Source organism: Microcebus murinus, chromosome 10, assembly GCF_040939455.1.
Source record: "Microcebus murinus isolate Inina chromosome 10, M.murinus_Inina_mat1.0, whole genome shotgun sequence".
Classification (NCBI taxonomy): Eukaryota; Metazoa; Chordata; class Mammalia; order Primates; family Cheirogaleidae; genus Microcebus; species Microcebus murinus.
Genome location: NC_134113.1, coordinates 92,228,921 through 92,253,111, shown reverse-complemented (window position 1 = coordinate 92,253,111; position 24,191 = coordinate 92,228,921). Strand labels below are relative to the sequence as shown.

General features: G+C 36.5%; 2 protein-coding genes across 5 annotated transcripts; one reads left to right on the top strand and one right to left on the bottom strand.

Annotated features, from left to right (window-relative positions):
* Window positions 1–1,043: 1,043 nt before the first annotated feature.
* On the bottom strand, window positions 1,044–9,246 carry CLEC12B (C-type lectin domain family 12 member B). Of its 2 annotated transcripts, none has more exons than XM_076006845.1 (7): window positions 9,192–9,246; window positions 7,847–8,008; window positions 6,533–6,631; window positions 4,682–4,900; window positions 3,831–3,985; window positions 3,510–3,625; window positions 1,044–1,235 (listed from the first exon to the last, which is right to left on the bottom strand). In XM_076006845.1, exons 2-7 carry the CDS (start codon window positions 7,950–7,952, stop codon window positions 1,085–1,087), a joined length of 846 nt encoding a protein of 281 aa, XP_075862960.1. In that variant the 5' UTR covers window positions 7,953–8,008; window positions 9,192–9,246; the 3' UTR covers window positions 1,044–1,084. The 2 variants fall into 2 exon arrangements, with proteins under 2 accessions (XP_075862960.1, XP_075862961.1); XM_076006846.1 differs by having other exon boundaries at window positions 1,044–1,148.
* Window positions 9,247–16,846: 7,600 nt separating this feature from the next.
* CLEC1B (C-type lectin domain family 1 member B) lies at window positions 16,847–23,590 on the top strand. Of its 3 annotated transcripts, XM_076006844.1 has the most exons (7): window positions 16,849–17,048; window positions 17,658–17,756; window positions 18,761–18,880; window positions 19,038–19,189; window positions 20,781–20,887; window positions 21,353–21,469; window positions 23,061–23,135. In XM_076006844.1, exons 1-6 carry the CDS (start codon window positions 16,985–16,987, stop codon window positions 21,465–21,467), a joined length of 657 nt encoding a protein of 218 aa, XP_075862959.1. In that variant the 5' UTR covers window positions 16,849–16,984; the 3' UTR covers window positions 21,468–21,469; window positions 23,061–23,135. The 3 variants fall into 3 exon arrangements, with proteins under 3 accessions (XP_012595435.2, XP_075862959.1, XP_012595434.2); XM_012739980.2 differs by lacking the exon at window positions 21,353–21,469 and having other exon boundaries at window positions 16,852–17,048; window positions 23,061–23,585; XM_012739981.2 differs by lacking the exons at window positions 17,658–17,756; window positions 21,353–21,469 and having other exon boundaries at window positions 16,847–17,048; window positions 23,061–23,590.
* Window positions 23,591–24,191: the final 601 nt, after the last annotated feature.

The window sequence follows — 24,191 nt, the reverse complement described above, 5'->3', positions numbered from 1 at the left end:
ATGTCACGTTTTCTTTACTTTTTATGCATTTGTGAATGGACACTTAGACTGCTTCCATGTGTTGGCTCTTGTGTATACTGCTGCAATGGGCGTAGGAGTTCAGTTATCTCTTCCAAATTGTGATATCAATTCCACTGGATATATTCAATTCCATGGGATTGCTGGCTCACATGGTATACACAATGGAATATTATTTAGCCTTAAAAAAGAAAGAAGTCCTGTCATCGGTGACAATATGAATGAAACTGGAGGACATTATGCTAAGTGAAGTAAGTCAGATACAAAAGTATAAATACTATATGATACCACCTGTATGAGGAATCTAAAATAGTCAAACTCATAGAAGCAGAGAGTCAAATGGTGGTTGCCAGGGACTGGGGGAAGAGGGAAATGGTAGGTATTGGTAAAAGGGTATAAAGTTTCAGATATGCAATATGAATAAGTCCTAGAGATCTACTTTATATCATGGTGCCCATAGATAACAATACTGTATTGTATATTTAAAATTTACTATGAAGGTATTAATAAATCTTATGTTAAGTGTTCTTGTCACGCAAAAATAATAATAAATAAAGAGGGTAGGAGGAAACTTTTTAGAGATAATGGATATATTGTTTATGGTATTGGTTATAGTGATTTTTTTCACATGTGTATACTTATCTCCAAACTCAACAAGCTGTATACATGAAATATGTACAGCTTTTTTATATCAATTATACGTCAATAAAGTGGTTCAAAAAATACCTAAGTATGAGGCAAGCAAGTAAGAAGAGCATGCCTGGTGGTCTCAAGCAGCCCACCCCAGACCAGACTAACGAGCAGAGGATATGGAGGGAGACAGAAATACATAAGGCCAAAAAGTGCTGAAGACAGATTTAATTGGGAAGGGTGAAATAGGACCATAGAACAGCTATGCCCCTAGGTCCTAGGGAATAATTTTAAGTCTTATTAATAAGGACATTATCAGACAATGAAGTGGAGAATGTTCTATGAAGCAAGTTCATTTGCCTGATGATTTAAATACGGTCATTTTTTAAGCTGTTTCACAAGTCTCTTACTTCTTGGAGAATTTGGAAGAAGCATATTAATCCAAATCTTCAATCTTCACTGGGGCAGCTGTCTTCTCACAAATCCAAGAAATTTCAGCACTACAGCGAGAAATATAAATATTTCCTTTTTGAAAATAAGCACATCCTCGGGATTCATTGATCTGGGCAAGTTCTTTGGTACTAAATCTGAAAATCAATGGATTTAAAATTAAGTATAAACTTTGCACTTGAAACTTGATCACCATTTAGTATTCTTATTTGCCGTTGTAGCCAATATCATGTATCTGAATATTGAGACTTCTGCCTTCACAAAGCTTCAAAAATCCCTAAAGCTGGCACATCTGAATTCTTTAAGTTAATCATGATCCCAAGTAGAATTCTTTAAGAAGAATACTTAAATTTGAGGCTGAGAATATGTACTTCCTCCATTAACATGGAGTGTATTGATAAAATCTACCCAGCCCAGATTATATTATTATACAAATACTGGAATTATTTACTTTGAAACTTCATGAAGAAAAACAGAAAAATAAAATCACACTCTATGTAAAAGTTATTACACTTTATTATGTACAAATATAATTTTGCATGTATTTACACATATGTTGGGGGTAAAGAGAGAACAAGACCGAGGTTAAGAGAGGAAATGAATGACTATACACTGTGGGTCTGATGATAGGCCTCTATTTCTCCACCAAGAAATAGTCCCCTTAAGTAATGTCATTAGAAAATTATGCTTGTCAGGTCTGAATCTTTTGTGTGCCCTACATTGCTTTTTTTTCCAAATGACCTGCTTTACATTGACATGTTTTGTTCTTACCTCAAGACTAGGTTTACTAAACATTCATTTTAGCACATGCACTTGCTCCTAGTGGCCCAAGGAAATGGCTATGTGGTCCTGAACTTCAGTCTTACTAACCTGAGTATGATGCCCTGGTGGATCTGACAGCTGCATGTCTCAGGGGGTCAATGTCTGTAGGCAGTGAACCCTGCTGCAGGGGCCGCCTCTTCCACTTTGATTAAGAGTGGGTGGAGGGGGCCAAGGACAGTTAGCTGCTTTATGAGAAGAGATACATCTTCTTAGGTTCCAAAATGCAGACTGAGCTCATTTACATATCACGGTATTGCTCCTATAAACCCTCAGTCTAGTAGTAACACCTCGGATTAACTTTAATCATCTCATGCCCATGTTGCTTCAGTTACGAGGAAGTAACTGTCATTTTTGTTTGTTTGTGCATTACTCTGCTTGTGCTTTTTGTCATTATTATTTGTGTGAAACCAGACCGGTTGATTTACTATGACTAATGGTGACTATAGAGTGGGAGATTGGTGTTTAATTAGAAATAGCCCTGACAAAACTTTGGGTAATGGATGAACATAAAGTATATCCAGGGAAAAAAAGAATAGAACTATTATTGTTTATTATTCAAGGAATTTGAGGAGTCACGGCTGAAGCACAGTATCTTTGACAGAAGATGAGTGATTATAATTCAGTTGAAGAAAACTTTGACAACATGCTTTAAAGATTAGAACAGGAGTGAGGGGGTTTGATTAATGATTTGTTGGAGGAGGGAGATAGACTAAAAAAAATCATTATACCCAGAAGGATTAATGATCTTAAATTTTATCTAATATAAAAAATATTATATTTAAAAGATGAGAACAATTGTCATTTAAATATAGTTATGATGGGGCTGTTTCTCAAAATTTGAGGTTTTATAAGTCTCTAAAAGAATTTTGTAAAACTTTGGGCTCCCTTATCCATTTTTAGGTTGATGTCTATTTTTTCATAACTTTAAATAGTTGCAAAAAAGTATAATTTTCCAAATGTTATATATTTTATATGTACTTTAAATATTTTCATCAAAATCTTAAAGTGGCATATTTAGTCCATTTTAACTCATTAAAGACATGCGACATATATTCTCATTGACAACTCTTCAATATGAAACTAATGACTAAACTAATCAGTCAATTCAGATTTTCTGTGTATTAGAAAATGGCTGATAATTTTCCCATATAAATGAATACATTTTTTTATGACAACCACCACTCTTCTGGATTGTAAGTGCTGGAAAACCGGGAAAACTAAGCAACTGAGCACATGGTCCCTGCAATGTCATTCATGAGCTGAGTGACCTCGGGCAAGTTGTTTAATCTCTCAGTGATAATATTTTTAACCACAAAATGAGAATATAACAGTGCTTTCCTCAAGGTTTAATATTTATTAAGTACTTGAACATACTACCTATTACATGAATGTGTTAAATAAAGAAATAAATCTAAACTAAAAGATATAGTTCAGTTCCTTGCCATAAATTTCTCACACAGATGAAATCAGGTACCCATCCTTTCAATATTTGCTCCTGGAGCTTTTTGCTTTGTACATTGTACTCTTCTTTTTTGTATCCATATTTATAATTATTGAAAGTTCCCCTGCCCCAATACTTATAGACTTACAAGGATGGAGAGGGAATAGAGCCATCCTCCCAAAGCCAACTTCTGCCAGAGGGGTCCCATGATAATCCCAACCAAAAGAAAGAAAACATGGGTAATGGCTGCGACTTAAGAAAATCCTGAGAGAGAAAATAGAGAAAAAATGTTATCTGAGAGCCACATTGCAGTTTGCAGAGGTAAGATAGATGAAAACATTCATTAAATTCATTTATCAATTCTCATTCAAAATGCACTGAATTCCCATAATGTGAATCAGAAATTTCATTTATTTACCTTTCGTTGTATGGATAATTTCTATAACTAGGGAAGGAGCCTCAATCCTACCTTTTCTTCCAAGCTGTCTATCTTCACCAAGGTGGAGTTCTTGTCTCTGCAATTCTTTTTACTGTTAAACCAGGTTTTCTCTTCATTTGTTGTAAAATAATAGCAACTATTTTGGTACCACTGCCATGTTTTAGGACAAGGATTACACCTGTGGTCTGAAAAAAAAATTACATCCAATAGTGCAAGCTCAACAACTCTGGAGTGACTGGAGAAGGCATTGGAAACTAGATCATTTAATTGAACAATAGGGTCTGAGAGCCAGTTCCCTGAACACATACTGCTTTCAGAGCTTCTGAAAAGAAAGTCATGCCTGGTTATAGGATGGGGCAATGGGGATCCTCTTTTCAGTGCTCAGTCTTCTGGCCTCAGAATTACCAGCTATGCTTTTAACTTTTCATAACAATAGGATCACCTACAAATGTTAATAAAATGAGTGGTTGACACAACGAGTAAGATGTGCAACATTTGGGGGATGAACACACTTGAAGCTCTTACTCCAGGGGACAGGGGAGGCATGGGCAATATATGTAACCTTAACACTTGTACCCCCATAATACGCTAAAATTAAAAAAAAAGAAAAAGTAAAAACAAATAAATAATGAAAATTTAAAAAAAAAATAAGTGACAAAAAAGAATGAGTGGTTGAAGTATCCAGATTGGAAACATTCAAGATACTTCCCAAATTTGCTTGTGTTTTCAAAACTATTAAGTTAATGTATATATTTCCTTATGCTATCATTAATGGTCATTGAATGACATAAGTCATACTCAGAGGTGGTTGGGGTACACGGTCAACTTAAAGCAGGGCAACAGATCCCATTTGACCGGTCAGCAGGTCTGAGTCTGATTACCTGAAGTGTGACTGATTAGCTCTTGACAGAGTTTAATGGCCATTTGTCCCTGCCTCTTCAATAGACTGGAGATCTGTGATTTGAGAAATTCCTCCTCCACAGGAAAGTTATTGTCATTCCCCAGTTGCTGGGATAAATTGTCCTGCTGCTGGTGGATGATTTTCTGAAGTTGACTCAATTTCTCTGAATCTGAGTTAACTTCATTGGATATCTGTAAAACTCCAATACATAACAGTAGATAAGTTCACATATTCTCCATTCTCATTATAGCAATAGATAATTCTGTTGACATAGAAATATTTCTGAAATTACTCAATAAATATTAATAGCTTTTAATATTTGAGATATCATGGAAGAAACATGCCAGATGTCTTTCTATTCCAAAGTGTTTATAGCTCATCTTTATAATTTTATTTATTTTTTATTATTGTCCTATATTAAAATAATAAATTAACAATTATATATCTCTGATATTTCATCTACAGAAGTGCCGGTCACTTTGCCATTTGCTTTGGCAGGATGATTTTATTTTTGTTTAATTCTATTTGGAGTTTGTTGGTGTAATAGTTGTTTTAATAGAAACAATTATTTGGGACAATAAGTATCTCGAAATATGATTTAAAGACCACCTGCATCAGAATTACCTGAGGTACTTGTTTGAAAATAACAAATAAATAAATAAAGCAGTTCTTAACGGCACACCAGACCATTTCTTGTTCTGCATCCATAAAATCTGCATTTTTAATAATCACTTCAGGTGATTCATCAGCACAATAAATTTAAGGACCATTGCACTAAAAGCACTGTACTTTAAAGAAAATTCACCCTTGTATAGTTAACCAATAAACACATATTATTGCATCTTTGTTTCTTTTTAAATATACATCATTGTAGAAGATCAACTGCTAATTCTCATAATGACTGGCTACTGAATACTTGTTACTGCAGCTATTAATAGAACATCATATTTCTGTTTAATAAAATAACAAGCAACATCATTCAACTCTTTTTATATGTCTAAATCCTAATTATCCATTAGATCTTACATATATTAAAAGAAATGAATATAGTAAAGGAGATGTATCATGCAGCAAATTAACTTTCTTGACTGCAAGTCCCCTGAAAGTGAATACCATGCCAATTCACGACTCTGTATATCATACACTTAATAACATTCTATAAATTGTGTATTCTCAAGATGTTTTTCCACTTACTGTCAGTCCAGAACTCCCTACCTGTCCATCTCCAAATGCCCAGTGATGGGTCAGAATCAACATGCTGAGGAGTGGCACTTCCACTGTTATGTGGACATGGTCCAGTGCTCCATCTACTTGGTAAGACGTATCCAACCACTCTTACCCCTCATCTGTATGTCTTTCTCACTCAGAGAAATCAGGCTATTGCTGCTGCTTAGAAGTTTTCTGTACACTAGAAAGGTCTTGAATGAGCAGATTAAGCTAGACTTGTGCTAAGCCTTAGAGGTAAATGAAATGGCAAACCCCTCCCCCCTTTGAATTCATCTCCCCGGACTATTCCTCACCACTGGAATGATAAGTGGATGTGTGTTTATGCTCCTTATTCTAACCAGTAACTAGAAAAATAAGAGTCGTCTTCATAGTCCAGTTTAGCTTATCAAGATAAAACAATAAACTTAGGGCAAAAACCTCATAATATTAAAGTATGTCTCTAGTTGGTCTATCTTAAAGACAGGAAGAGGGGAGATACGTGGTAGCAGAATATTAGCAGATTCAGGATGTTAGTACCTGTCTATAATCTAACAGGAATTTTCATAGTTTGTTTACAGATGTGTTTCCCAGTCACCTTTTTTGTGTTTGATGCAAATATACTTACACATGATCCCCAAGGTCACCAGCCCAATCAGCAGCATCAGGCAAAGAGTCAGCAGGCCCAGGGCAGCGTGGCGCCAGGTGGGAGACGGAGCTGGAAACCCTGAAGAAAGCCGACAGGGGAAATGGCGAAGAAAACTGCTCTGTGCTTGCTACACTTTGGGCTGTTTATTTCTCCCGTTTAGGACGAGTCCAGATATTAAAATTTCTCTACTGCTTCTTCCCCTCAGGAGTTATCATTAGAATTTAAAAACAAAGCAAAACAAGTAAAAAACGTGATATCACCTTTATCCAACACATACAAAGTCCATTCCCATCAGCTCTTTGTATATTCTTCCTCTAAATGACATGCGCACACACAAATACACACACACACACACACACACACACAATCTAAAACCAAATCTAGATAGCAGGAAAAACAGTTCGTATGATTCAGATGATCCAGGACAACCCAAATTGTTGACAGCTCTCCTGAAGGGAAGAGATATACTCTTACATATTAAATCAGAGTCCTGACCACAAAGACTGCTGTTTCTTCCAGTTAGGTATAAGAAAATGAGCTGAAGACCAGCACTGAGTCGGGAATTTACCAGTATTTACCAGTTGTATGAACTTGGTTAAATCATTCAATTTCTTTTGGCCTCAGTTTTTTCTTCCATGTAATGGAGAAAATATTATTATTATTCCAATATTATTGTTAATTGACTTCACAATTACATTTTGATAAGGATAAGATATAAAGTACATAAAATACTATACAGATATTGTTATTATTGATTCAGCATTACAAATTATAATTTCATCTGCCCTAAACATTTTTTAAAAGCTTGCTAATAAGAAACTAACTCTTGTCCTTTCCTGACCTGCTCATTCTATATTTGTTTCTCTTCAGTTATTTATACCATCTACAAGAAAAATTTCCTCCACTCTATTTTAGAAACCTCCAATCTGATTTCTAAAAGAATATTCGCTTGGCATTTCTACAGGGTATAAATATCAAGGATTATATTTATAAAAAGAAATCACTTAGTCCCCAAACTCAATCTCCGGCATTCCCAGTCAAAATTTTTCACCGCAACACAGAGCTTCATGAAACACAGTGACATCACACAATTTAAAGAGGTTCTGAAGGCCATGTATTTTCTCCTCAGCATCGGGAACAATCACTCTGCTAACACATTGCACAACTGTTTGCCCCCAATCTGGAGACTGGACAGCACACTTCTCTTTAGCATTGGCATTAAAGCTAACACCTCAAAGCATTTAGCACCTGTCCATTCTCCAAGGACACAGCTTGCTGTCTCTGAACTCCTACCTGTTTTTCTTAGGTTATTTCCATCCAAGTTATTTCTTGTTCCAGAAGAATCCTGAACTTTCAGTGTTGCATAGGTCACGTCTTCAGACATTGCAGAAGAAAGCATTACTGTAAATTATATAATTTATGTTTCAATATCTTCAGACACAGGAACAGGCTGTTCTTTTCAAGGCTGGGAGCTTTTCTTTTTTTTCCCCTTCCCTTCTCCTTTCACAAGAAAAGTATTCTTTTATTTCAAAATATTAAGGGGGTACAAATGTTTTTCTTACATGAATATTTTTCATAATGCTTAAGTCAGGGCTTTTAGTTTGCCCATCACCCTAAGCATTCATTGTAGCTGATAGGTAGATTTTTACCCCTCCTCTCCTCCCCCTCCTCCCTTCTTGATTTCCAGTGACTTTTACATCTCTTTGTGTCCATGTGTGCCCATCAATTAGCTCCCAATTATTAGAGACTACCTGCGGTGTTTGTATTTCCATTCCTGAGATACTTCACTTAGAATAATGGTCTCCAGCTCCATCCAAGTTGCTGTAAAAGACATCATTTCATTCCTTTTTATGTCTGAGTAGTACTCCAGTGTGTGTGTGTGTGTGTGTGTGTGTGTGTGTGTGTGTGTATCACATTTTCTTAATCCACTCATGAATTGATGGGTACTTAAGTTGATTCCACATCTTTGCAATTGTGAATTGTGCAGCAATAAACATTTGAGTGCAGGCCTCTTTTTGATAAAATGATCTCTTTTTCTTTGGGTAAATAGGCAGTAGAGGGATTGCTGGATAGAATGGTAAGTCTTCATCTATTTCTTTGAGGAATCTCCATTCTGTTTTCCATAGAGGTTGTACTAATTTGCAGTCCCACCAACAGTGTATAAGTGTTCCTGTCTCTCTCCATCCTCACCAGCATCCATTGTTTTTTGACTTTTTAATAATTGCCATTCTTATAGGAGTAAGGTGATATGTCATTGTAGTTTTAATTTGCATTTCCCCGTTGATTAGTGATGTTGACCATTTCTTCATGTTTGTGGCCATTTGTCTGTCTTCTTTTGAAAAGCTTCTGTTCAAATCTTTTGCCCACTTTTTAATCGGATTGTTTATTTGTTTCTTGCTGATTTGTTTGAGTTCTTTGCAGATTCTGGATATCAGCCCTTTATTGAATGTATAGTTTGCAAATATTTTCTCTCATTCTGTAGGCTTTCTATTTATTCTGTTGATTATTTCTTTTGCTGTGCAGAAGCTTTTTGATTTAATCAAAATCAAAATCAAATTTTTTGATTTGATTTAAATCAAATTTAAATTTTTTGATTTTTTATTGAATCAAAATCAAATCCCATTTATTTTTTTGTTACTGTATTTTCAAGGCTGGGAGCTTTTATATAGACAGTCAACTGACTCAAGACACACCTCAGTACCCTTCTGTAAGAACAGAATGATAATCTGTTTCTCTCAAGAGAAAGTGAAAGAAGTGAAACATTCTCCTTTGAAATTAGAATGTTACAGGTCTCAAACTGCTCTTTTAGCATTGTTCCTTGTTATAAGGCAAAGAACCAGAGTGTAGAGGCTGAGCAGAAATGGAATTTTGTGGGGAATTCTCCTGATCCTCAGGGTAGAGGCTGCTCTGAATGTTTCAAAATGAAGTCAGGTATCTTCTTTACATGTGTCTAAGGCTAGCTAATTCCGTATGGAGACACTGGATCTAGTTTATAGTCAACCCTAACTGATATCAAGCAGAGATGCACACACTAAAGCAGGAAGAGCTGTGTCACATACATATGGTTGCTGTTACAAGAAATCCAAACGTGTGTGTGTGTGATGGTGTTGATGACTAGGATAATAGGGCATAGAGAAGAAACTGATAGCTATTAAACCTGGGGATGAATGGGAGTTCCCTTCTGGCATGGTTGAGAAAGCTCCTAATAGAACAATTCTAGAATAATCCTCCTGCAGAGAAAAATGGATAATCAGGACAAGATTTTTAAAATAATGACCTGCAGTTTTGGGGGAGTGACAAAAAGCAGGCAGATTATAGAGAGAATGAGACTGGCACATGTTAAGGTGTTTTATTTTATTTGTCTTTTAATTTGAGAGCAGCCCACAGCCATTGCCCTGCAGGGCAGCTTCAACTCCTATAGAAAACATGCAGTCTTTCAGGCATGAAAAATCAGAAGATACAACCACAGCTACAAACAGTGCTGGAATAACTGGATATCCATATGGACCACTGGATATGGGGGATCTCTGGAATGCTGTTAGGCTTTGAAGCCTCTTTAAGGTATCATTTATTTATATTTCATTTTTAAAAATTTGGTAAAATAAACAACCTCTATCTTCCTTTACTTTGGCCTAAAAATGCCCGGAATAGATGAGTCCAGCAAAATTGAAGTAAACTCAAATTCCAACAACATAATGTGAGCAATAAAGAGTTGATAATTTTTATAGAAAGTATTCTGGGTCCTCTTTGGAACCAGAAGAAAAAACAACACATTGCACATATAGTTGGTCATTTAATCACAACAGCCATGGGACTTACAGAGATCTTAAAGGATTGCATCCACTTCTATCTAGTCCCATCATAACTGTCAAAGAATTTACTATTTTATGTAAGGAAGTAAATTGTTGTTAAGAATCTGTGGTAGGCAAAATAATAGCCCCCAAGGATATCCATGTTCTAATCCCCCGAAACTCTGAATATGGCAGTTTATCATGACAAAAGGAACTCTGCAGGTGTTATTATGGTTACAGACCTTGAGATGAGGAAGTTATCTGGGATTGTCCAGGTGGACCCAATTTAATCCCGAGTCCTTAAAATTGGAGAACCTTTCTGAGATGTGGTCGGAGAATGATGTGGCAACAAGGCAAAGTCAGAGAGATACAGGTTGCTGGCTGAAGATGGAGGAAGGGAGCCAGGAGCCAAGGAACTCAGGCTAGATAGAAGGTGGAAAGGTAAGGAGATAGATCCCCCCACAGAGCCTTTAGAAAGGAGATATCCCTGCCAACAGCCTTGATTTTAGCCCTGTGAGACCTCTGTCAAATTTTTGACCTATAAAGCTGTAAGATAATAAATTCATGTTGTTTAAGCTGCTAGAATTGTGGTAATTTGTTAAAGCAGCAATAGGAAACTAACACAGAACCCAAGAAAATATTTGGGGGCTATACACGAGAAAGGGAACTAAGCAAGCTCCTCTAAAGTTTTCCTTTGGGGTAAAGTGGGAAAAAATTGGGGGCGGATTTGTTATGGGTCTTGTGTTTTCAGATGACTGGGAGTGATCTAAAACCTTCAAGACCCACCTCTGTGTGAAGATTCTCCCAGTCAAAAGTCTCCAGAATGATGTGCACCTACCCCAGAGGTGTGAAAAAGGTACAGAAAGGCAATGTAATGACTAAAGTAACATTTGTGCATGATCTTCACACACATAAATGTTCATGTGTTGCTTGTTCGTGTTTGTATGTTTTCAAACTAATGGAGTGTTCAATTAAAAAAATGTTTGGAGGCTCTGGTTCATACATCAACAAAATAAATGGCCACAAGGAGGAGACAGAGGATGTGAATATAGGATGGAATTTATTTTGAAATGTGTATTCATTCAATCAGGTGAGTATACCTGATCAAGATAATAAAATATCCTGATTAAAATAAAGGGCTGCAAAGACAGACTGATAGGTTCAAATTCTGGATCAACACTTACTTGCCCTGTGACTTTTAGCAAGTTACTGAATCCCTGTGCTTTATTTTTCTTATTAGTAAAATTGGCATAAATATAATACGTACCATAAAGGTAATTGATAAAAGCATATAGAAGCAGCAATAAATGGCAGCTGTCACAATTATTATAGCAGAAGTGTGAATTATTCTGAATTATCTTAAAAATGGAAGAAGGCTGTACAGCTGTCCAAGTACTTACAGTGAAGCTTAAACAAACCAGTCCAAATGAGCACCACCAGGGGCTGCCCCAAGCCTGTCCAGGCAAGATCTATTACATCATTTTCCCTCCTTTGTAGCAGTTATTATGATGTGAAATTATCTTGCCTTTTGCTTTCTATGCTTCTTTACTATCTGTGTTCACCACCCTCTACTATCAGTTTGATAAGAGCACAACTCTTGTGTGTTTCATTCACCACTTGATCCCCAGAATACAGAATCGTGCTTGGGACATCTGCAGAGATCAATAAATACATGTTCAAATAATTAAGTAATGAATTGTCCCTGCCATGAAGTTTTATAGTGATTTTAATAGGAAAATACAACACCTTATATCTTAATACATGTGACATGAATCCTCAGTTCAAATGTGCTTTTCTCAATCACACCATACTTATTAAAACTTCCAGACCTTTATTCAGATGTTTGCCCTGCCTGCTAAACATTGCCTTCTCCTTTCTCTTCTTATGCAATCTCTACATTTCCTTCAAATATTAACTCAAATCTAACATATTCCATTTGATTATTATTTAACATTTTACTTACATATGTTTATATGCATATGCCTGATTAACTCAGTGGTATGGATACAGTCTATCACATTCCTCCCTTCACTTTCTCTAATATATGTAACAAAACTCTGCCATAGTTGTTTGATAGTTATTCATTGTTTAGTTCATTAACTTAGCAAAGCTAATTCTATTTTCAGTCCACATGTTTAAGCTTTCTAAAAATAAAAGAGAAAATATTAATTTTTCTTTTTTCCGTGATAGGAAATCCTACCTTTTCTAAAAATAAACGTAATTAACATGTGTGTGGAAGGCTGGTCTCAACAGTGAACCAACTACTATAACGCAGAGAGCTGAGAAAGGGAACAGGATATCACTGATTAAAGCACCTAAGGCTTTAGCTTAAAGGTGGTCTGCATGAGTCTTTTAAAAAGCTATTACCAACTACAAAATGCTCAGTTCCTTTCTTTCCCAATTTAGAGACATTATTTTAACACCCACATTAAACATCTTCTTGCTGTCTTTCTCTTTTATACATCCACTAGCCATCACTGTATATTGATCAGTTGTCAACAATATTATGTATTCCACTGACACGGAAAATGTCAGGCACCAGGAGGTGGCCTCTTGCCGCCTCCCCGACGCTCTGCATCCCGTGGGCCGGCGCTGCCGGGAGCAGCTTGGAGGGCACGCTGCCAGGGCCAGCCCGAGTGCTGCCTGTTGTGAGGGCCTGCACTCTAGCTCTGGCTGCGTCATCCTGATTGGGTACTTTTGGATCCCACTGTTGCTGATTGGATGTTAAAGCTTGTTGCTGATTGGACGCTTTTTGAGTCCTACCAAGGGTATAAAAGCAGGAGGAGAACGGAAGGGGAAGGGTCAGAAATCAGAAGTGGAGAAGAGAGAAAGTGAGAATTTGGTTGAGCCTGCTAGAAGAATAAAGACTGTTCTCTGACTCTTTGTGTGCCACTCGGTTCTTTCCCCAGTCAAGAGCTGTTCCACAAGAGCTGTAACACTAGCTGTACACGTTGCCATAACACCACTAATTTCCATTCTTACTGTCTATTTTTTGTCATTGTGATCCTATTGCCTTTTCCCATTCTTCAGCTACAAACATAGATAATGGGGTCTGGATAATATCTAAATTTAAAAGATATAATGTAGTGAAAGGAATTTGGAAACTGGGTAGATGGTACTACTTTTCACAAGAAGTATGATCGTAAAAAAGTCCCTAAATTCCTTAAACTTCTCTTCCCACGTGTCAAATCAGGATGATAATGCTCATCGTGCATATAGTCATTCATTCATTCAGTGAATATTTATTGGGTAGTATAGTAAGTCCTCACTTAATGTTGTTGATAGGTTCTTGAAAACTACATCTTAAAGCAAAATAACCTATGACAAAACTAATTTGACAATGGGCAAATTGATATAAACAAATTGATATAAACATACATTCCTATGGCATATTTCTGGTCACAAAAACATCACCAAACTTCTAAATAAAGACTCAAAACAATTCTAATATTAAACACTGAAATAAATGAGATCTATACATAGTTTTAAGATAATTATTTACTCAACCTTTGGTGAATCAGTGAGTGTTGGTGGTCATAGCGGTGGTAGGTTGAATCAAGAAAATGATTGTAATGCGAAAATTGTCAGGAGTACCTCCTGCCATGCAGCTCAGCAACAAACAATCACAAATAGAGTGGGCTTTCAGACCACAGCGCTTCCTGTCATACATTTGGGTAATTATCGCCTACTTCAGGAGATTTTTTACAATCATTTGTATTCATTCATTCATTCATTCATTCTCCAATCCACTTATTCCAATCCAGGGTGTCTGGAGCCTGTCCCAGCAGCCCAGGGCACAAGACGGGAACCAGCCCTGGCCAGGATGCCATTCCCTCACAGGGAATATTCAGGCAGAAATAAAATATGTTAATAATGGGCTTTGTGGGGTGGTTAAACAATATCTAGCAAAGTCCCTGGATTTTGGAAAGGAGGAAAGAAACATTTGTCATCTCTCTCTCTCTCTTTTTGTCCTGCAGTTCTCTGCTTCAGTTTTGCTGAGTAACTCAGCTTACATTTATAGGGTATGTGGAGAGAGAGAGCACAATTAAGATTCAATGGTCTCAATGACAGCCAACATGCAAAAAAAAAAAAAGAAAAAAAAAAGATTCAATGGTGTCAGGGGCTCCTCTGATCCTGAGAGTCTCTGTATTCACATAGCATGTTTCTACCACTGCAAAGTCACATTTGGTGGATACAAATAAAGGCAAATATATATTTTGTGGGTCATAGATGTAGACATAAGACCCACAGACTATTGCTGGAGTTATAAAAGGTCCAAAAATCAACAATAAATTATAATGAGAAGGAGCCAGGAACCCAAGGAAAATGCAGATATAGAAAAAGAAAATCATCATAAAACTGCGTCACCTATTTCAGATTCACCTGGTGTTAAATACACCGTTCCAAGCATTAAAGAATCAACAACAGTATGGCATATTCCTGGTGGTTTACATGAATAAATGGGCCACTTTTTATAATTAAATCAATTGCCCAAGACCTAGAGAATGCGGTGGAAACCTCAACAAAGCAAACTAGTTGTTATGTTTAAAACCTCCTTAAAGTTTATGTTAATTGAGCAAGAAAACAGTTAACAATAATTTTAAAAATTTCTAAATGTCCTTGGATGTCACCTTTACATATCTGATTTAATTTAGCTGATTTAATTTTCACAAATACCTATTTGGTTACTAAGAAAAACAGTAAAGCTTTATAGAAATAGTGAACCATAAACTCTACATCCATTTTCTTTTCTCTCCGTTACTTAATCACAATTATTTATTCAATTATGTTTCATCACTTCTGTATGTTTTAGGAAAAATATACTAAAGTAAGTCAGTGACAGAACATAAAAGAGAGGGGCTGTGGTGAGAAAACAAGCCTCAGGACTTGATGATGAGTAGATGTGAGCAAAGGAAGATAGGGAGAGTCCAACCCCAATCTAACCCGACCTAAGCTGATCGTCCAGCAAAGGCTGAGAATTAAAGGAAGAATGAGGAGTCCCCTTTGGCTAAAACAGAAGTGACCCGAACAGAAGCAGTGGTAGATGAATGGTGGAATAACTGTCTGAATTTACCCAGCTGATGATTAGGAACAAAAAATGGGTTTGGGTATTTAAAAATTTTTTATTTTTTCTCTGGAAGGCTTGTGTGAAAAAAAAAAAAATTTTTTATTTTTAGTACTTTTATTAAATTTGACACTTATTAGAAGTGAGATTTTTGATTCTGCGTTGGTTTTTGGTAAAGAACATTTGCATCATACTACGTTCAGGTTTCTAAAATCAGGCACCGTCTTTCATGTTTGGTTTGTTTATTATTCTCCTCATTCTCAGAATAATTTGAGGTGTATAGGGAAAGAAATTTTTAAATAGAAGATTATTTTGAGTGAATTGACAAAGAATTTAGAATGAAGGAGATAGCAGGAAGGAAAAATGTATGTGTAAGATATGCCAAAGGGCAAGTTAGTTAACAAAATACCTGCCCTGGGAGCCCACGTGATTACTATATTGAAAAGTCTAACATTTTATTAACTGAAGAAAAAAATCAAAATAAGATCATTTATAAGATAAATGCCTACTAGTTACTCAGAAAAAGAGAAGCTTTACTGGCCATGGAGGTTTAACAAAAATATGTGCTATAAAATGACATACCAGCCACTCTAATGACAAAACAGACAATCCCCTCACCAATATTCCTACAATAAATACAGCTGGTAGCTTCATATCAATGTCCTTATAACTTTTAATGTCAGCTAAAATAATAATTGAAAAGCCCATTTCAGAAAGTTAAATGGATGGAGTACATATTGTATTGTGATGGACAGGGCCATAGAAACAATTCTTCCTCAAATACTTCTTCATCTAAGCACCACTATGCTTCAAATTAAATGATTTTATTCAATTAAGATATGTCCATTTCAGGAAATTCACTTTAAAGGGCAAGCATTACTGAAGGGCAATACATAAAGTCACTAACTCTATTATTTCACTTCATTTGATTGTCTTCCTTTAACATCTAAACCCAAGCAATCCGAGGCCTGTCTTATGTGAGGCCCACAAATTTTTTGACTTATAAAAGATACAAGAATTTATATAAATTCTGGGTCATAGTTAGGAGTGGTCTCTTCCAACACAAGACTGTGCAACATCTAATTTATCCGCATCTCAAATCAAGGTTTGTTAGACTTGCTCCTTGCCCCTCACAATGGGATCGACTGTATATCTGCTGGTGTTTTATACCTGAATTTTCATTAAAAAATCACTTCATTTGAACAATATGATTTAGACCCTGCTAGGGTTAAGATGAAGCATAAACTTTTGTTCTTTAAAAGGATACACACGAGGGAATATCCCTTTATTCACTGTTGAAGATAAGGAAACAGGAAACAAATGCCCTATCTACTCCTTTACCACAAGTTATTATTATTTTTGTGTTTTTGTGTTCAAGGTTCATGTATCTCTGAGCAGCTATAAAAGGGCTTCCTGGAAAACAAAAACCAAAAATAACATGTGTCCCAACTCACATGGTTCTATCCTACCAGAGCGAGGAAGATCACACACTGGCACATACTGAAACTGCAAGAGTGGACACGACATTCTGAAAAGTCGTTGAACCCTGAGCTCTCTTGCAGTACAAAGGAAGCCATGCAGGATGAAGACGGATACGTCACCTTAAATGTTAAAACTCGAAAGCCAGCTCTCACCTCAGGTAAGAAGGCTCAGCGCTAGCAATTGCAAATTAATTAATGAAATGGATCAATGCTTTATTCTCTTTCCCTACTAGTGATAACACATACAGTTTTATTTTATTTTATTTTTTTCGTGAATGATGTGCTTTCTCTATGGCATCTGAGTAATGTCTACAAAGCCTCATACAGACATATTCAGAATATAAACATAAAGTGTATGAGCAGGGAACATCACATTAAAGCTCTTAGAGTTGAATGCTCTGGGATATAGAAGGAAAGATATGAGGGGAGAGAGTGTTTGGAAACTTTAATGTCAGCAAATGGTGTGATTTTCCATTATTTATGGCAGTGGGCACAAAACAAAACAAAGACAGACACGCCAGGCCTGAAGAGTTGGCTGTTTTGGCTTGGAGAGGGAAAGTCCACTGGGGGTGGGGGTGGATGTGTGGCATGGGAGTGGGTGGTGCTTATTGCCGATGGTCACCAAGGGAGCACAGGTGAGACCTGCCAATCCAATGAAGCTGTTTATATTACCTGTTTATATCTCCAGAGGGCAGAGGCAGGGGTGACCCTGCTCCGGAGGTAGGCCATACTGCCTGCTCCTTGACATGGTTATTGTATGCCTACAGTTGAGCCTGCTCCCTCCCCCTGCTGGCGTGTGGTGGCTTTGATTCTGCTGTTCTTGTGCATGGGGATGGTCGTTGGCATGGTGGCTCTGGGGATTACGTGTAAGTATTGACTCTGTGCCAAAGATTTGATCAAAGAAGGCACCACTGATGAATCATGGTGTCTCCCACTGAGTCTCTTTATCGTCGTTATTTGTCTATTTGCCACTATTCCAATCGTTCTACACATAGTTGTCAAGATAGTCTCAATAAAGGAGAACTCTGACCTTTCCCTTATGATTAAAATCGCTTTTAAAATTTTCTTATGAATAAAAAATTATTTTTAAGAATTTGAAACTGGCCTTTAAAATCGTTCTGAGTATGGATGGAAACTTTCTTTTCAAACATTTTTTTTCTCTCTCTCTCTCTCTCTGTTATATATCCTGAAAACCAGTCAAAGTGGACTCTTCTCAATTTCATAAATAAATCCTATGTCGCCTTGTCTGAAATTTTGCTCATCTTATTCCCTGTACCTAAAATTTCCTCCTTCCCATTTTGTTTACTGAAATTTTAGGTTTTATTTTTCTTGTAAGTCTCGTAGTCCCATGCCACATCATAGTCTGTGTAGTTGATTACTTTTCATAAGCTATTTAAGGATCTTTCATTTACCATCTTTTACTTACCTGAACATCACAAGAACTTTAAGAATAACAAAAAATTAATATGCATTCTTAAATGAATAAATATTTTGGCATTACATGAAGAACAGATAATAGCATAGGTCCCTCACTTTTATGAACTCTGCTGAGAAATCCATATTCAAGGAAATGTCAAAACAGCTACTTTGGGCATGTGATTTGACCTTGGGCTTTTGTTACTTGTGATTGTCTCCTTCAAATATATCACTTACTATTGGGGATGACCCTCCAGTATCACTTTTTCATATTTATGAATTTGTTCTTTATATCCCCCTTCTCCCTTACCCCTTTTCAGCACTCATTTACTCATGTGGAGCTAGTAAACTCTCTCTATTGGTAATTCTGCCGAAATGAGACTTCCTTGAAGGATCTTCGCATCATCCTTAAAATCCTGATTACGAATTGTTATTATCTAATTTTTGCATCTAGCTGTCACGCAACAAAATTACCTACAAGCTCAGAATGAAAATCTGTCAGGAACTCTACAACAATTAGCAAAGCATGTCTGCCAAAATCTATTGAAGCAATTGGAAAAAGAGGGCACTTTCAGTAAGTATGGTTTGGTGACCTCTTCGTCTTCCCATCTTCTGAAGTATTTATGTGGTAGTAACCGAGGGAATCTTGAGATCTGCAGGAAATTGGAATGTGGGGGAAATGTAATCCTGATTTAGAATAAAAGGGTTCCTGTGCTTGGTTTCTCCTTTAGGCCATAAATGCAGCCCCTGTGACACAAACTGGAGATATCATGGAGACAGTTGCTATGGATTCTTCAGGCGCAACCTGACGTGGGAAGAGAGTAAGCAGTACTGCGCTGACGTGAATGCTACTCTCCTGAAGATTCCCAACCGGAACATTCTGGTAAGGAGATTCCTACGTCAAATACTTTGGAGACATAGGGGAAAAAAAATTAATGTATCATTTGAACTTTTGGGTTATTTTTACATCTTCCTTATGTCTTTCAATTCTTGCTAATGTAACAACCTTATCAAATTTAGTAAGAATTACAGAACTCAAATACTCAATCCAGTCATATTCTACAGAATTGCTATAGTTGATCAGTAAAATTGCCTTGCACCTTCCTGAGAGCTAAAGTACACAGTGGGTCAGGCTTGAGGAGTTAGCTCAGTGATGTTCATGACCATTCGTATCCCCTGCTATTCTAACCTGCTGCACCATCTAGTTTCTCTTTTTGGGGGCTCAGACTTACAGAGACGAAATTCAGTTAAACAAACAAGTTAAACTCCTCTTTCCACTAAGGAAAGATAGGAGAATTCCCTAAAACCTCAACTCCATTACAAAAACATTAACTGGAGACATAGAAGCATGTCCTAAATCTTATTACCCTAGGCTGACGCCAGGCTTAAGAGTTATAACTAAAAGAAGTAATGTAATTTTTTGAGAAATAAAGAATAGTTGAATTTCAGGTAGAATTTATTTGTCAGGTCCTATAGCAAACTATATAATGTGGATATATTTTAAAGAAAAGATAAGGAATTAACAGAAAGGTTGCAGTGGTTCAAGCTTTAAGAAACAAGCAGTGAAAAGTGACTTTTACACAGTATCTCCTGTGCAATGCCATTCGGACTCTCACATGTCTGTCTAGAAGCTCAAGTCGAGACTTTTATTTGCCAAGAATGCATTCACACCTGTTTTTCTGGCAGGGCTGAGAGTACCACAAGCATTTGACCTCCTTTTAATGTTATTATTCATAAATTGATTGATTGACTGATTCATCCATTTATTCGACAAATACATGCTGGAACTATTCCAGGGCCTGGACCTATGCAGTTAATAAAACAGAAAAAATAAATCCTTTCACTTAGGAGCTTATATTCTAGTTAGAGCAACAGGCAAGGAAGAAAACAAGTAAGTGCAGTAGATAGTGATAATTACTGAGTATAAAAAAGTAAATCAAGAAAGGTAGATGTATGTTATTTGTAAATTTCTTTGAGAAAGACATCATGTACTTCTTCTTTACCCAATCAACTAAAACAAATTAATAATTCTATATGTAAGATTTTATAGGCAAGCTAAGCAATAACACCAAACCAGGTACAGCTTAATTCTAGGGAATATAAAACTTATTAACAATACATTTCTTTTTGTTTTCTTGTGTAATTGTTTACCATTTATCCCATTTAAATCAATTTGTAGTCTATTTGGGAGTCTAATCTTCAATTGATTGAAGACATAAGTATATATTACAAACACATAAGATTATAATATCAGCAATTTGGGGTACAATTTTTCCTGCATCTCACTGTTTTTTTTAAATTCTAAAACAAGTCAACTTCGTACAATTTTAAATATCAAATCCACTAATATTAATATATACATATGATCCAACTTTCTTTTCTGCCAAAAGTCTTACCAGGAAGCCTTGTCTCTATGTCATTAACAACAGCTGTGGAGGCACTCTGACCATCATGTTTATTTATGTCTGCAATAGCAATACCTCAAAGCCAGAACTAGTTTAATTCGTTGGATTGGATTATCCCGCCAGAACTCTCATGGCGCCTGGATGTGGGAAGATGGCTCAGTTCTCTCCAAAAATATGTAAGTCACTGGACACTCCGAATAGAAGGCACTATTAGAAATTTATATTCCTGAGATCCTCTTTTCTCTTGAGTACAAGCTACTTAAAAGTTGGGAGGTGTCTTTCTACACTGCTATGTGCTATATAAGCAGCAGCTGAATCACTCATACCCTACTTCTAGCAAAAGAACACCAGTAAGAAGACAATTCTACTTTCCCCTCCCACCCATCCTTCTGTATTTATCCAAGCCACAATCCACTTTAATTATTAATATTTTTTTCTGCCCATTTCTACATTCAACTTTACCACTGGAACATCGTGTGCGTGTGTGTGTGTGTGTATGTATGTGTTTAACTTCCTCCGATTCTCTCCACATGTTTTAGAACAAAATTTTCATCCCCATTATTTCATGGTTGAAAGTTATTACCTTGAATTTTACTTTGACTTTTCAATATCATTTTGCCCGCTCTTCTATCCACTCCAAGAATTAGGTACATTGTAGCTCACAAGAAAATTCCAGCTTCCATGCAAGGAAGCTGCTCCATCCATGCTGCTCCATCCTTCTCCAGACAATGCAGGCAAAGGGGACCATCGCGTTAAGAGTTGAGTAACGGTTTACTACAGCTTTCCAATCTCTAGTCTCAACACATTTTGTTCACCTTGTATATCAAAACTGCAACCTTTCTCCAACAAAATCTCAAACTGATAGCCAAAGCTTGTACATAATCTGATGATTACCTATATTATTCATTAAGATATTCAAAAAATCTGTACTAAGTGTTTGCTACGTAGATGGAGCCCAGGATACTACAACCACAGCAAGCCCCTTCAGAGACCTGGGGCTTTATCACCCATCACTTGCTGCCTCATTCACAGTGTAGGAGAAAAACTGGCGTCCTCTCTCTTCTTTCAACAAATCAAAATTGTGGTGTTGTCTTAAGGCTTTGGTGCTCACTGTTTCTTTCTCCTAGAATGGTCTGCCTTCACACTCCCTGGCTGGCTCCACCTCATGACTCCATTCTCTATTTAAACCTCCCTTCTTCAAGTGAGGCCAACTCTAATTACCCAAACTAAACTAGCCTCCCTTCAACCCTTATCCATAGCCTATCACTGTTTTGTTTCTTCATAACTCTTATCACTCTCTGAAATGTTACTGTTTATTTTATTTGTGGGCTTCACACAATAACCCCCACTGTTACATAAAATCCCCAACAGAAAGGACCTTGTCTTTCTTTGCTTCTTTCTTTTTTTTTTTTAAAGAGACAGGGCCTTGCTCTGTCACCCAGGCTCAAGTGTAGTGACACAATTATAGCCCATTGAACTCTCGAACTCCTGGGCTCAAGCGATCCTCCTGCTCCAGCCTCTCAAACAATTGGGACTATAGGTGCACCACCACACCTGGCTAATTGTTCTTAGTCTCTGTAGAAACAGGATCTCACTGTGCTGCACAGGCTAGTCTCAAACTCCTGGCCTGAAGCAATCCTCCCACCTTGGTCTCCCAAAGTGCTGAGATTATAGGCGTGAACCACCATGCGTGGCCAACCTTTTTTTAAAACAAATCTATTCTTAGCACATAGAACAACATTGGTACATAGTTGGTGTTCCACAGATATTTGGCAAATAAAGTAATAAGTATATATTCCTTGTTCTCTCGTTGAAACCAGTATAACAGGGAATATAGACAAGTTAACAGGCAATTACAATACAGTGTGCTATCTTAGATTTACCACCCTACAACATAAATTCCCAGTTCAAAATTATTTAATCAACTCACTTTTCCCTGAGTTTATTCCCATCTTGTGCAGCTACTTGCCCTACAGGGCTTTCCTATCTCCTCTCTGTTCATCTAAATCCTGCTCTTTGTTCAATATTGAATTAACATCTAATCTTGTAGATAAATCCTTTTCCCATCATTTCATAGCCATATCTCCCTTCTTCCCATGAACTCCTATTGTCCCAGTGTTCCCTTGCTCCTTAATCTTATGCTATATGAAACTGCTATTGGGCTTTTCAAAAAATGACATACCTTGTACTTCCAAGCATATTGGAAGTTCCTAGACAATGAAAATATATTTTTTTCTTTTTACTATTTGTCCCATAGTCTCCACTTTGTGCAACAAAATACTATACATAGAGTTTGATTACTGATTATTTAGTTTTCAAAAGAATTTATTCTACCTTTTCCATTCACAGGTTTGAACTTTCTGGAGATGGAAAAGAAAATATGAATTGCGCTTATTTTCATAATGGGAAGATATACCCTACTTTCTGTAAGAACAAACTTTATTTAATGTGTGAGAGGAAGGCTGGCATGGCAAAACTCGATCAACTACTTTAATGCAAAGAAATGGACGTGACATCACAGACAAGTGCTTGACTATACAATAAAAGATCTAGATGGAGAAGTCCCTAGCCAGAAAATTGCTTTTTCACCCCTTCTTCTCTTTGGAATCATTTTTTATATTAACTTTACTAGCAAAACCACTTACCTAGTCCCTTCTTTGAACATCCAGAAACCAATATGCAAGTTCATATTTTGCTTCCAATTACTCTATTTTCCATTAATTTTCTTTCTTCTTGTCTTTTGTTCCTAATTATAGAAACATAGAATGATTCATTGCATCTTCTGATATACACATATAAAATTAAAATCAGTTACAGTTCAGTTTTATATAAAAAAAAATTAAAAAATAAAATTCAAATCAGGGCAAGAAAAGTTAGGGCTTAATTAAGTTGTACAAAATATCTAAGCTTAAAATCTATGTAAAATATCTAAGTTTAAAAGACAGAATAAGATAATAATAAGAATACTAAACTTGGAATCAGTAGAATAATTTAGACAATGTGGTCACTTAATTGAAGTACCAGCATGAGCCGGTCATGTAGCCTCTTTAACTTCCATTTTCTCATATTTAAAATAGGATAATAACATTCACCTTTTATACCTTACACTTCTACAACTGAAAATAAAACTGTGGCGTGTTAACTATGCCAGAGACTCCATGGAAGCAGATACATGACTTCTCTATTTACTATTCTGTGGCCAGCTGCAAGCACGGTTCCTGGCTCACAGGAAACAGAGAAATGTTTGCTTCTCATTACATGAGATAGTTCATTAGAAATATCTAATTCAGTAAAACACTACACAAATACAATTACTATTTTCAAGTGCACCTCTAGTGAGACTCAACAGCAGTAATTTTCTGTGCAAATGAAAGAAAATTAAGTTCTCAAGGAATCTCATGGGGTTTGTAAAATCAATAAATGCTTCCTAACAGGGCTAGCAGAGAGGACAATAAATAAAAGTGCCTTATCTAGTTCTTT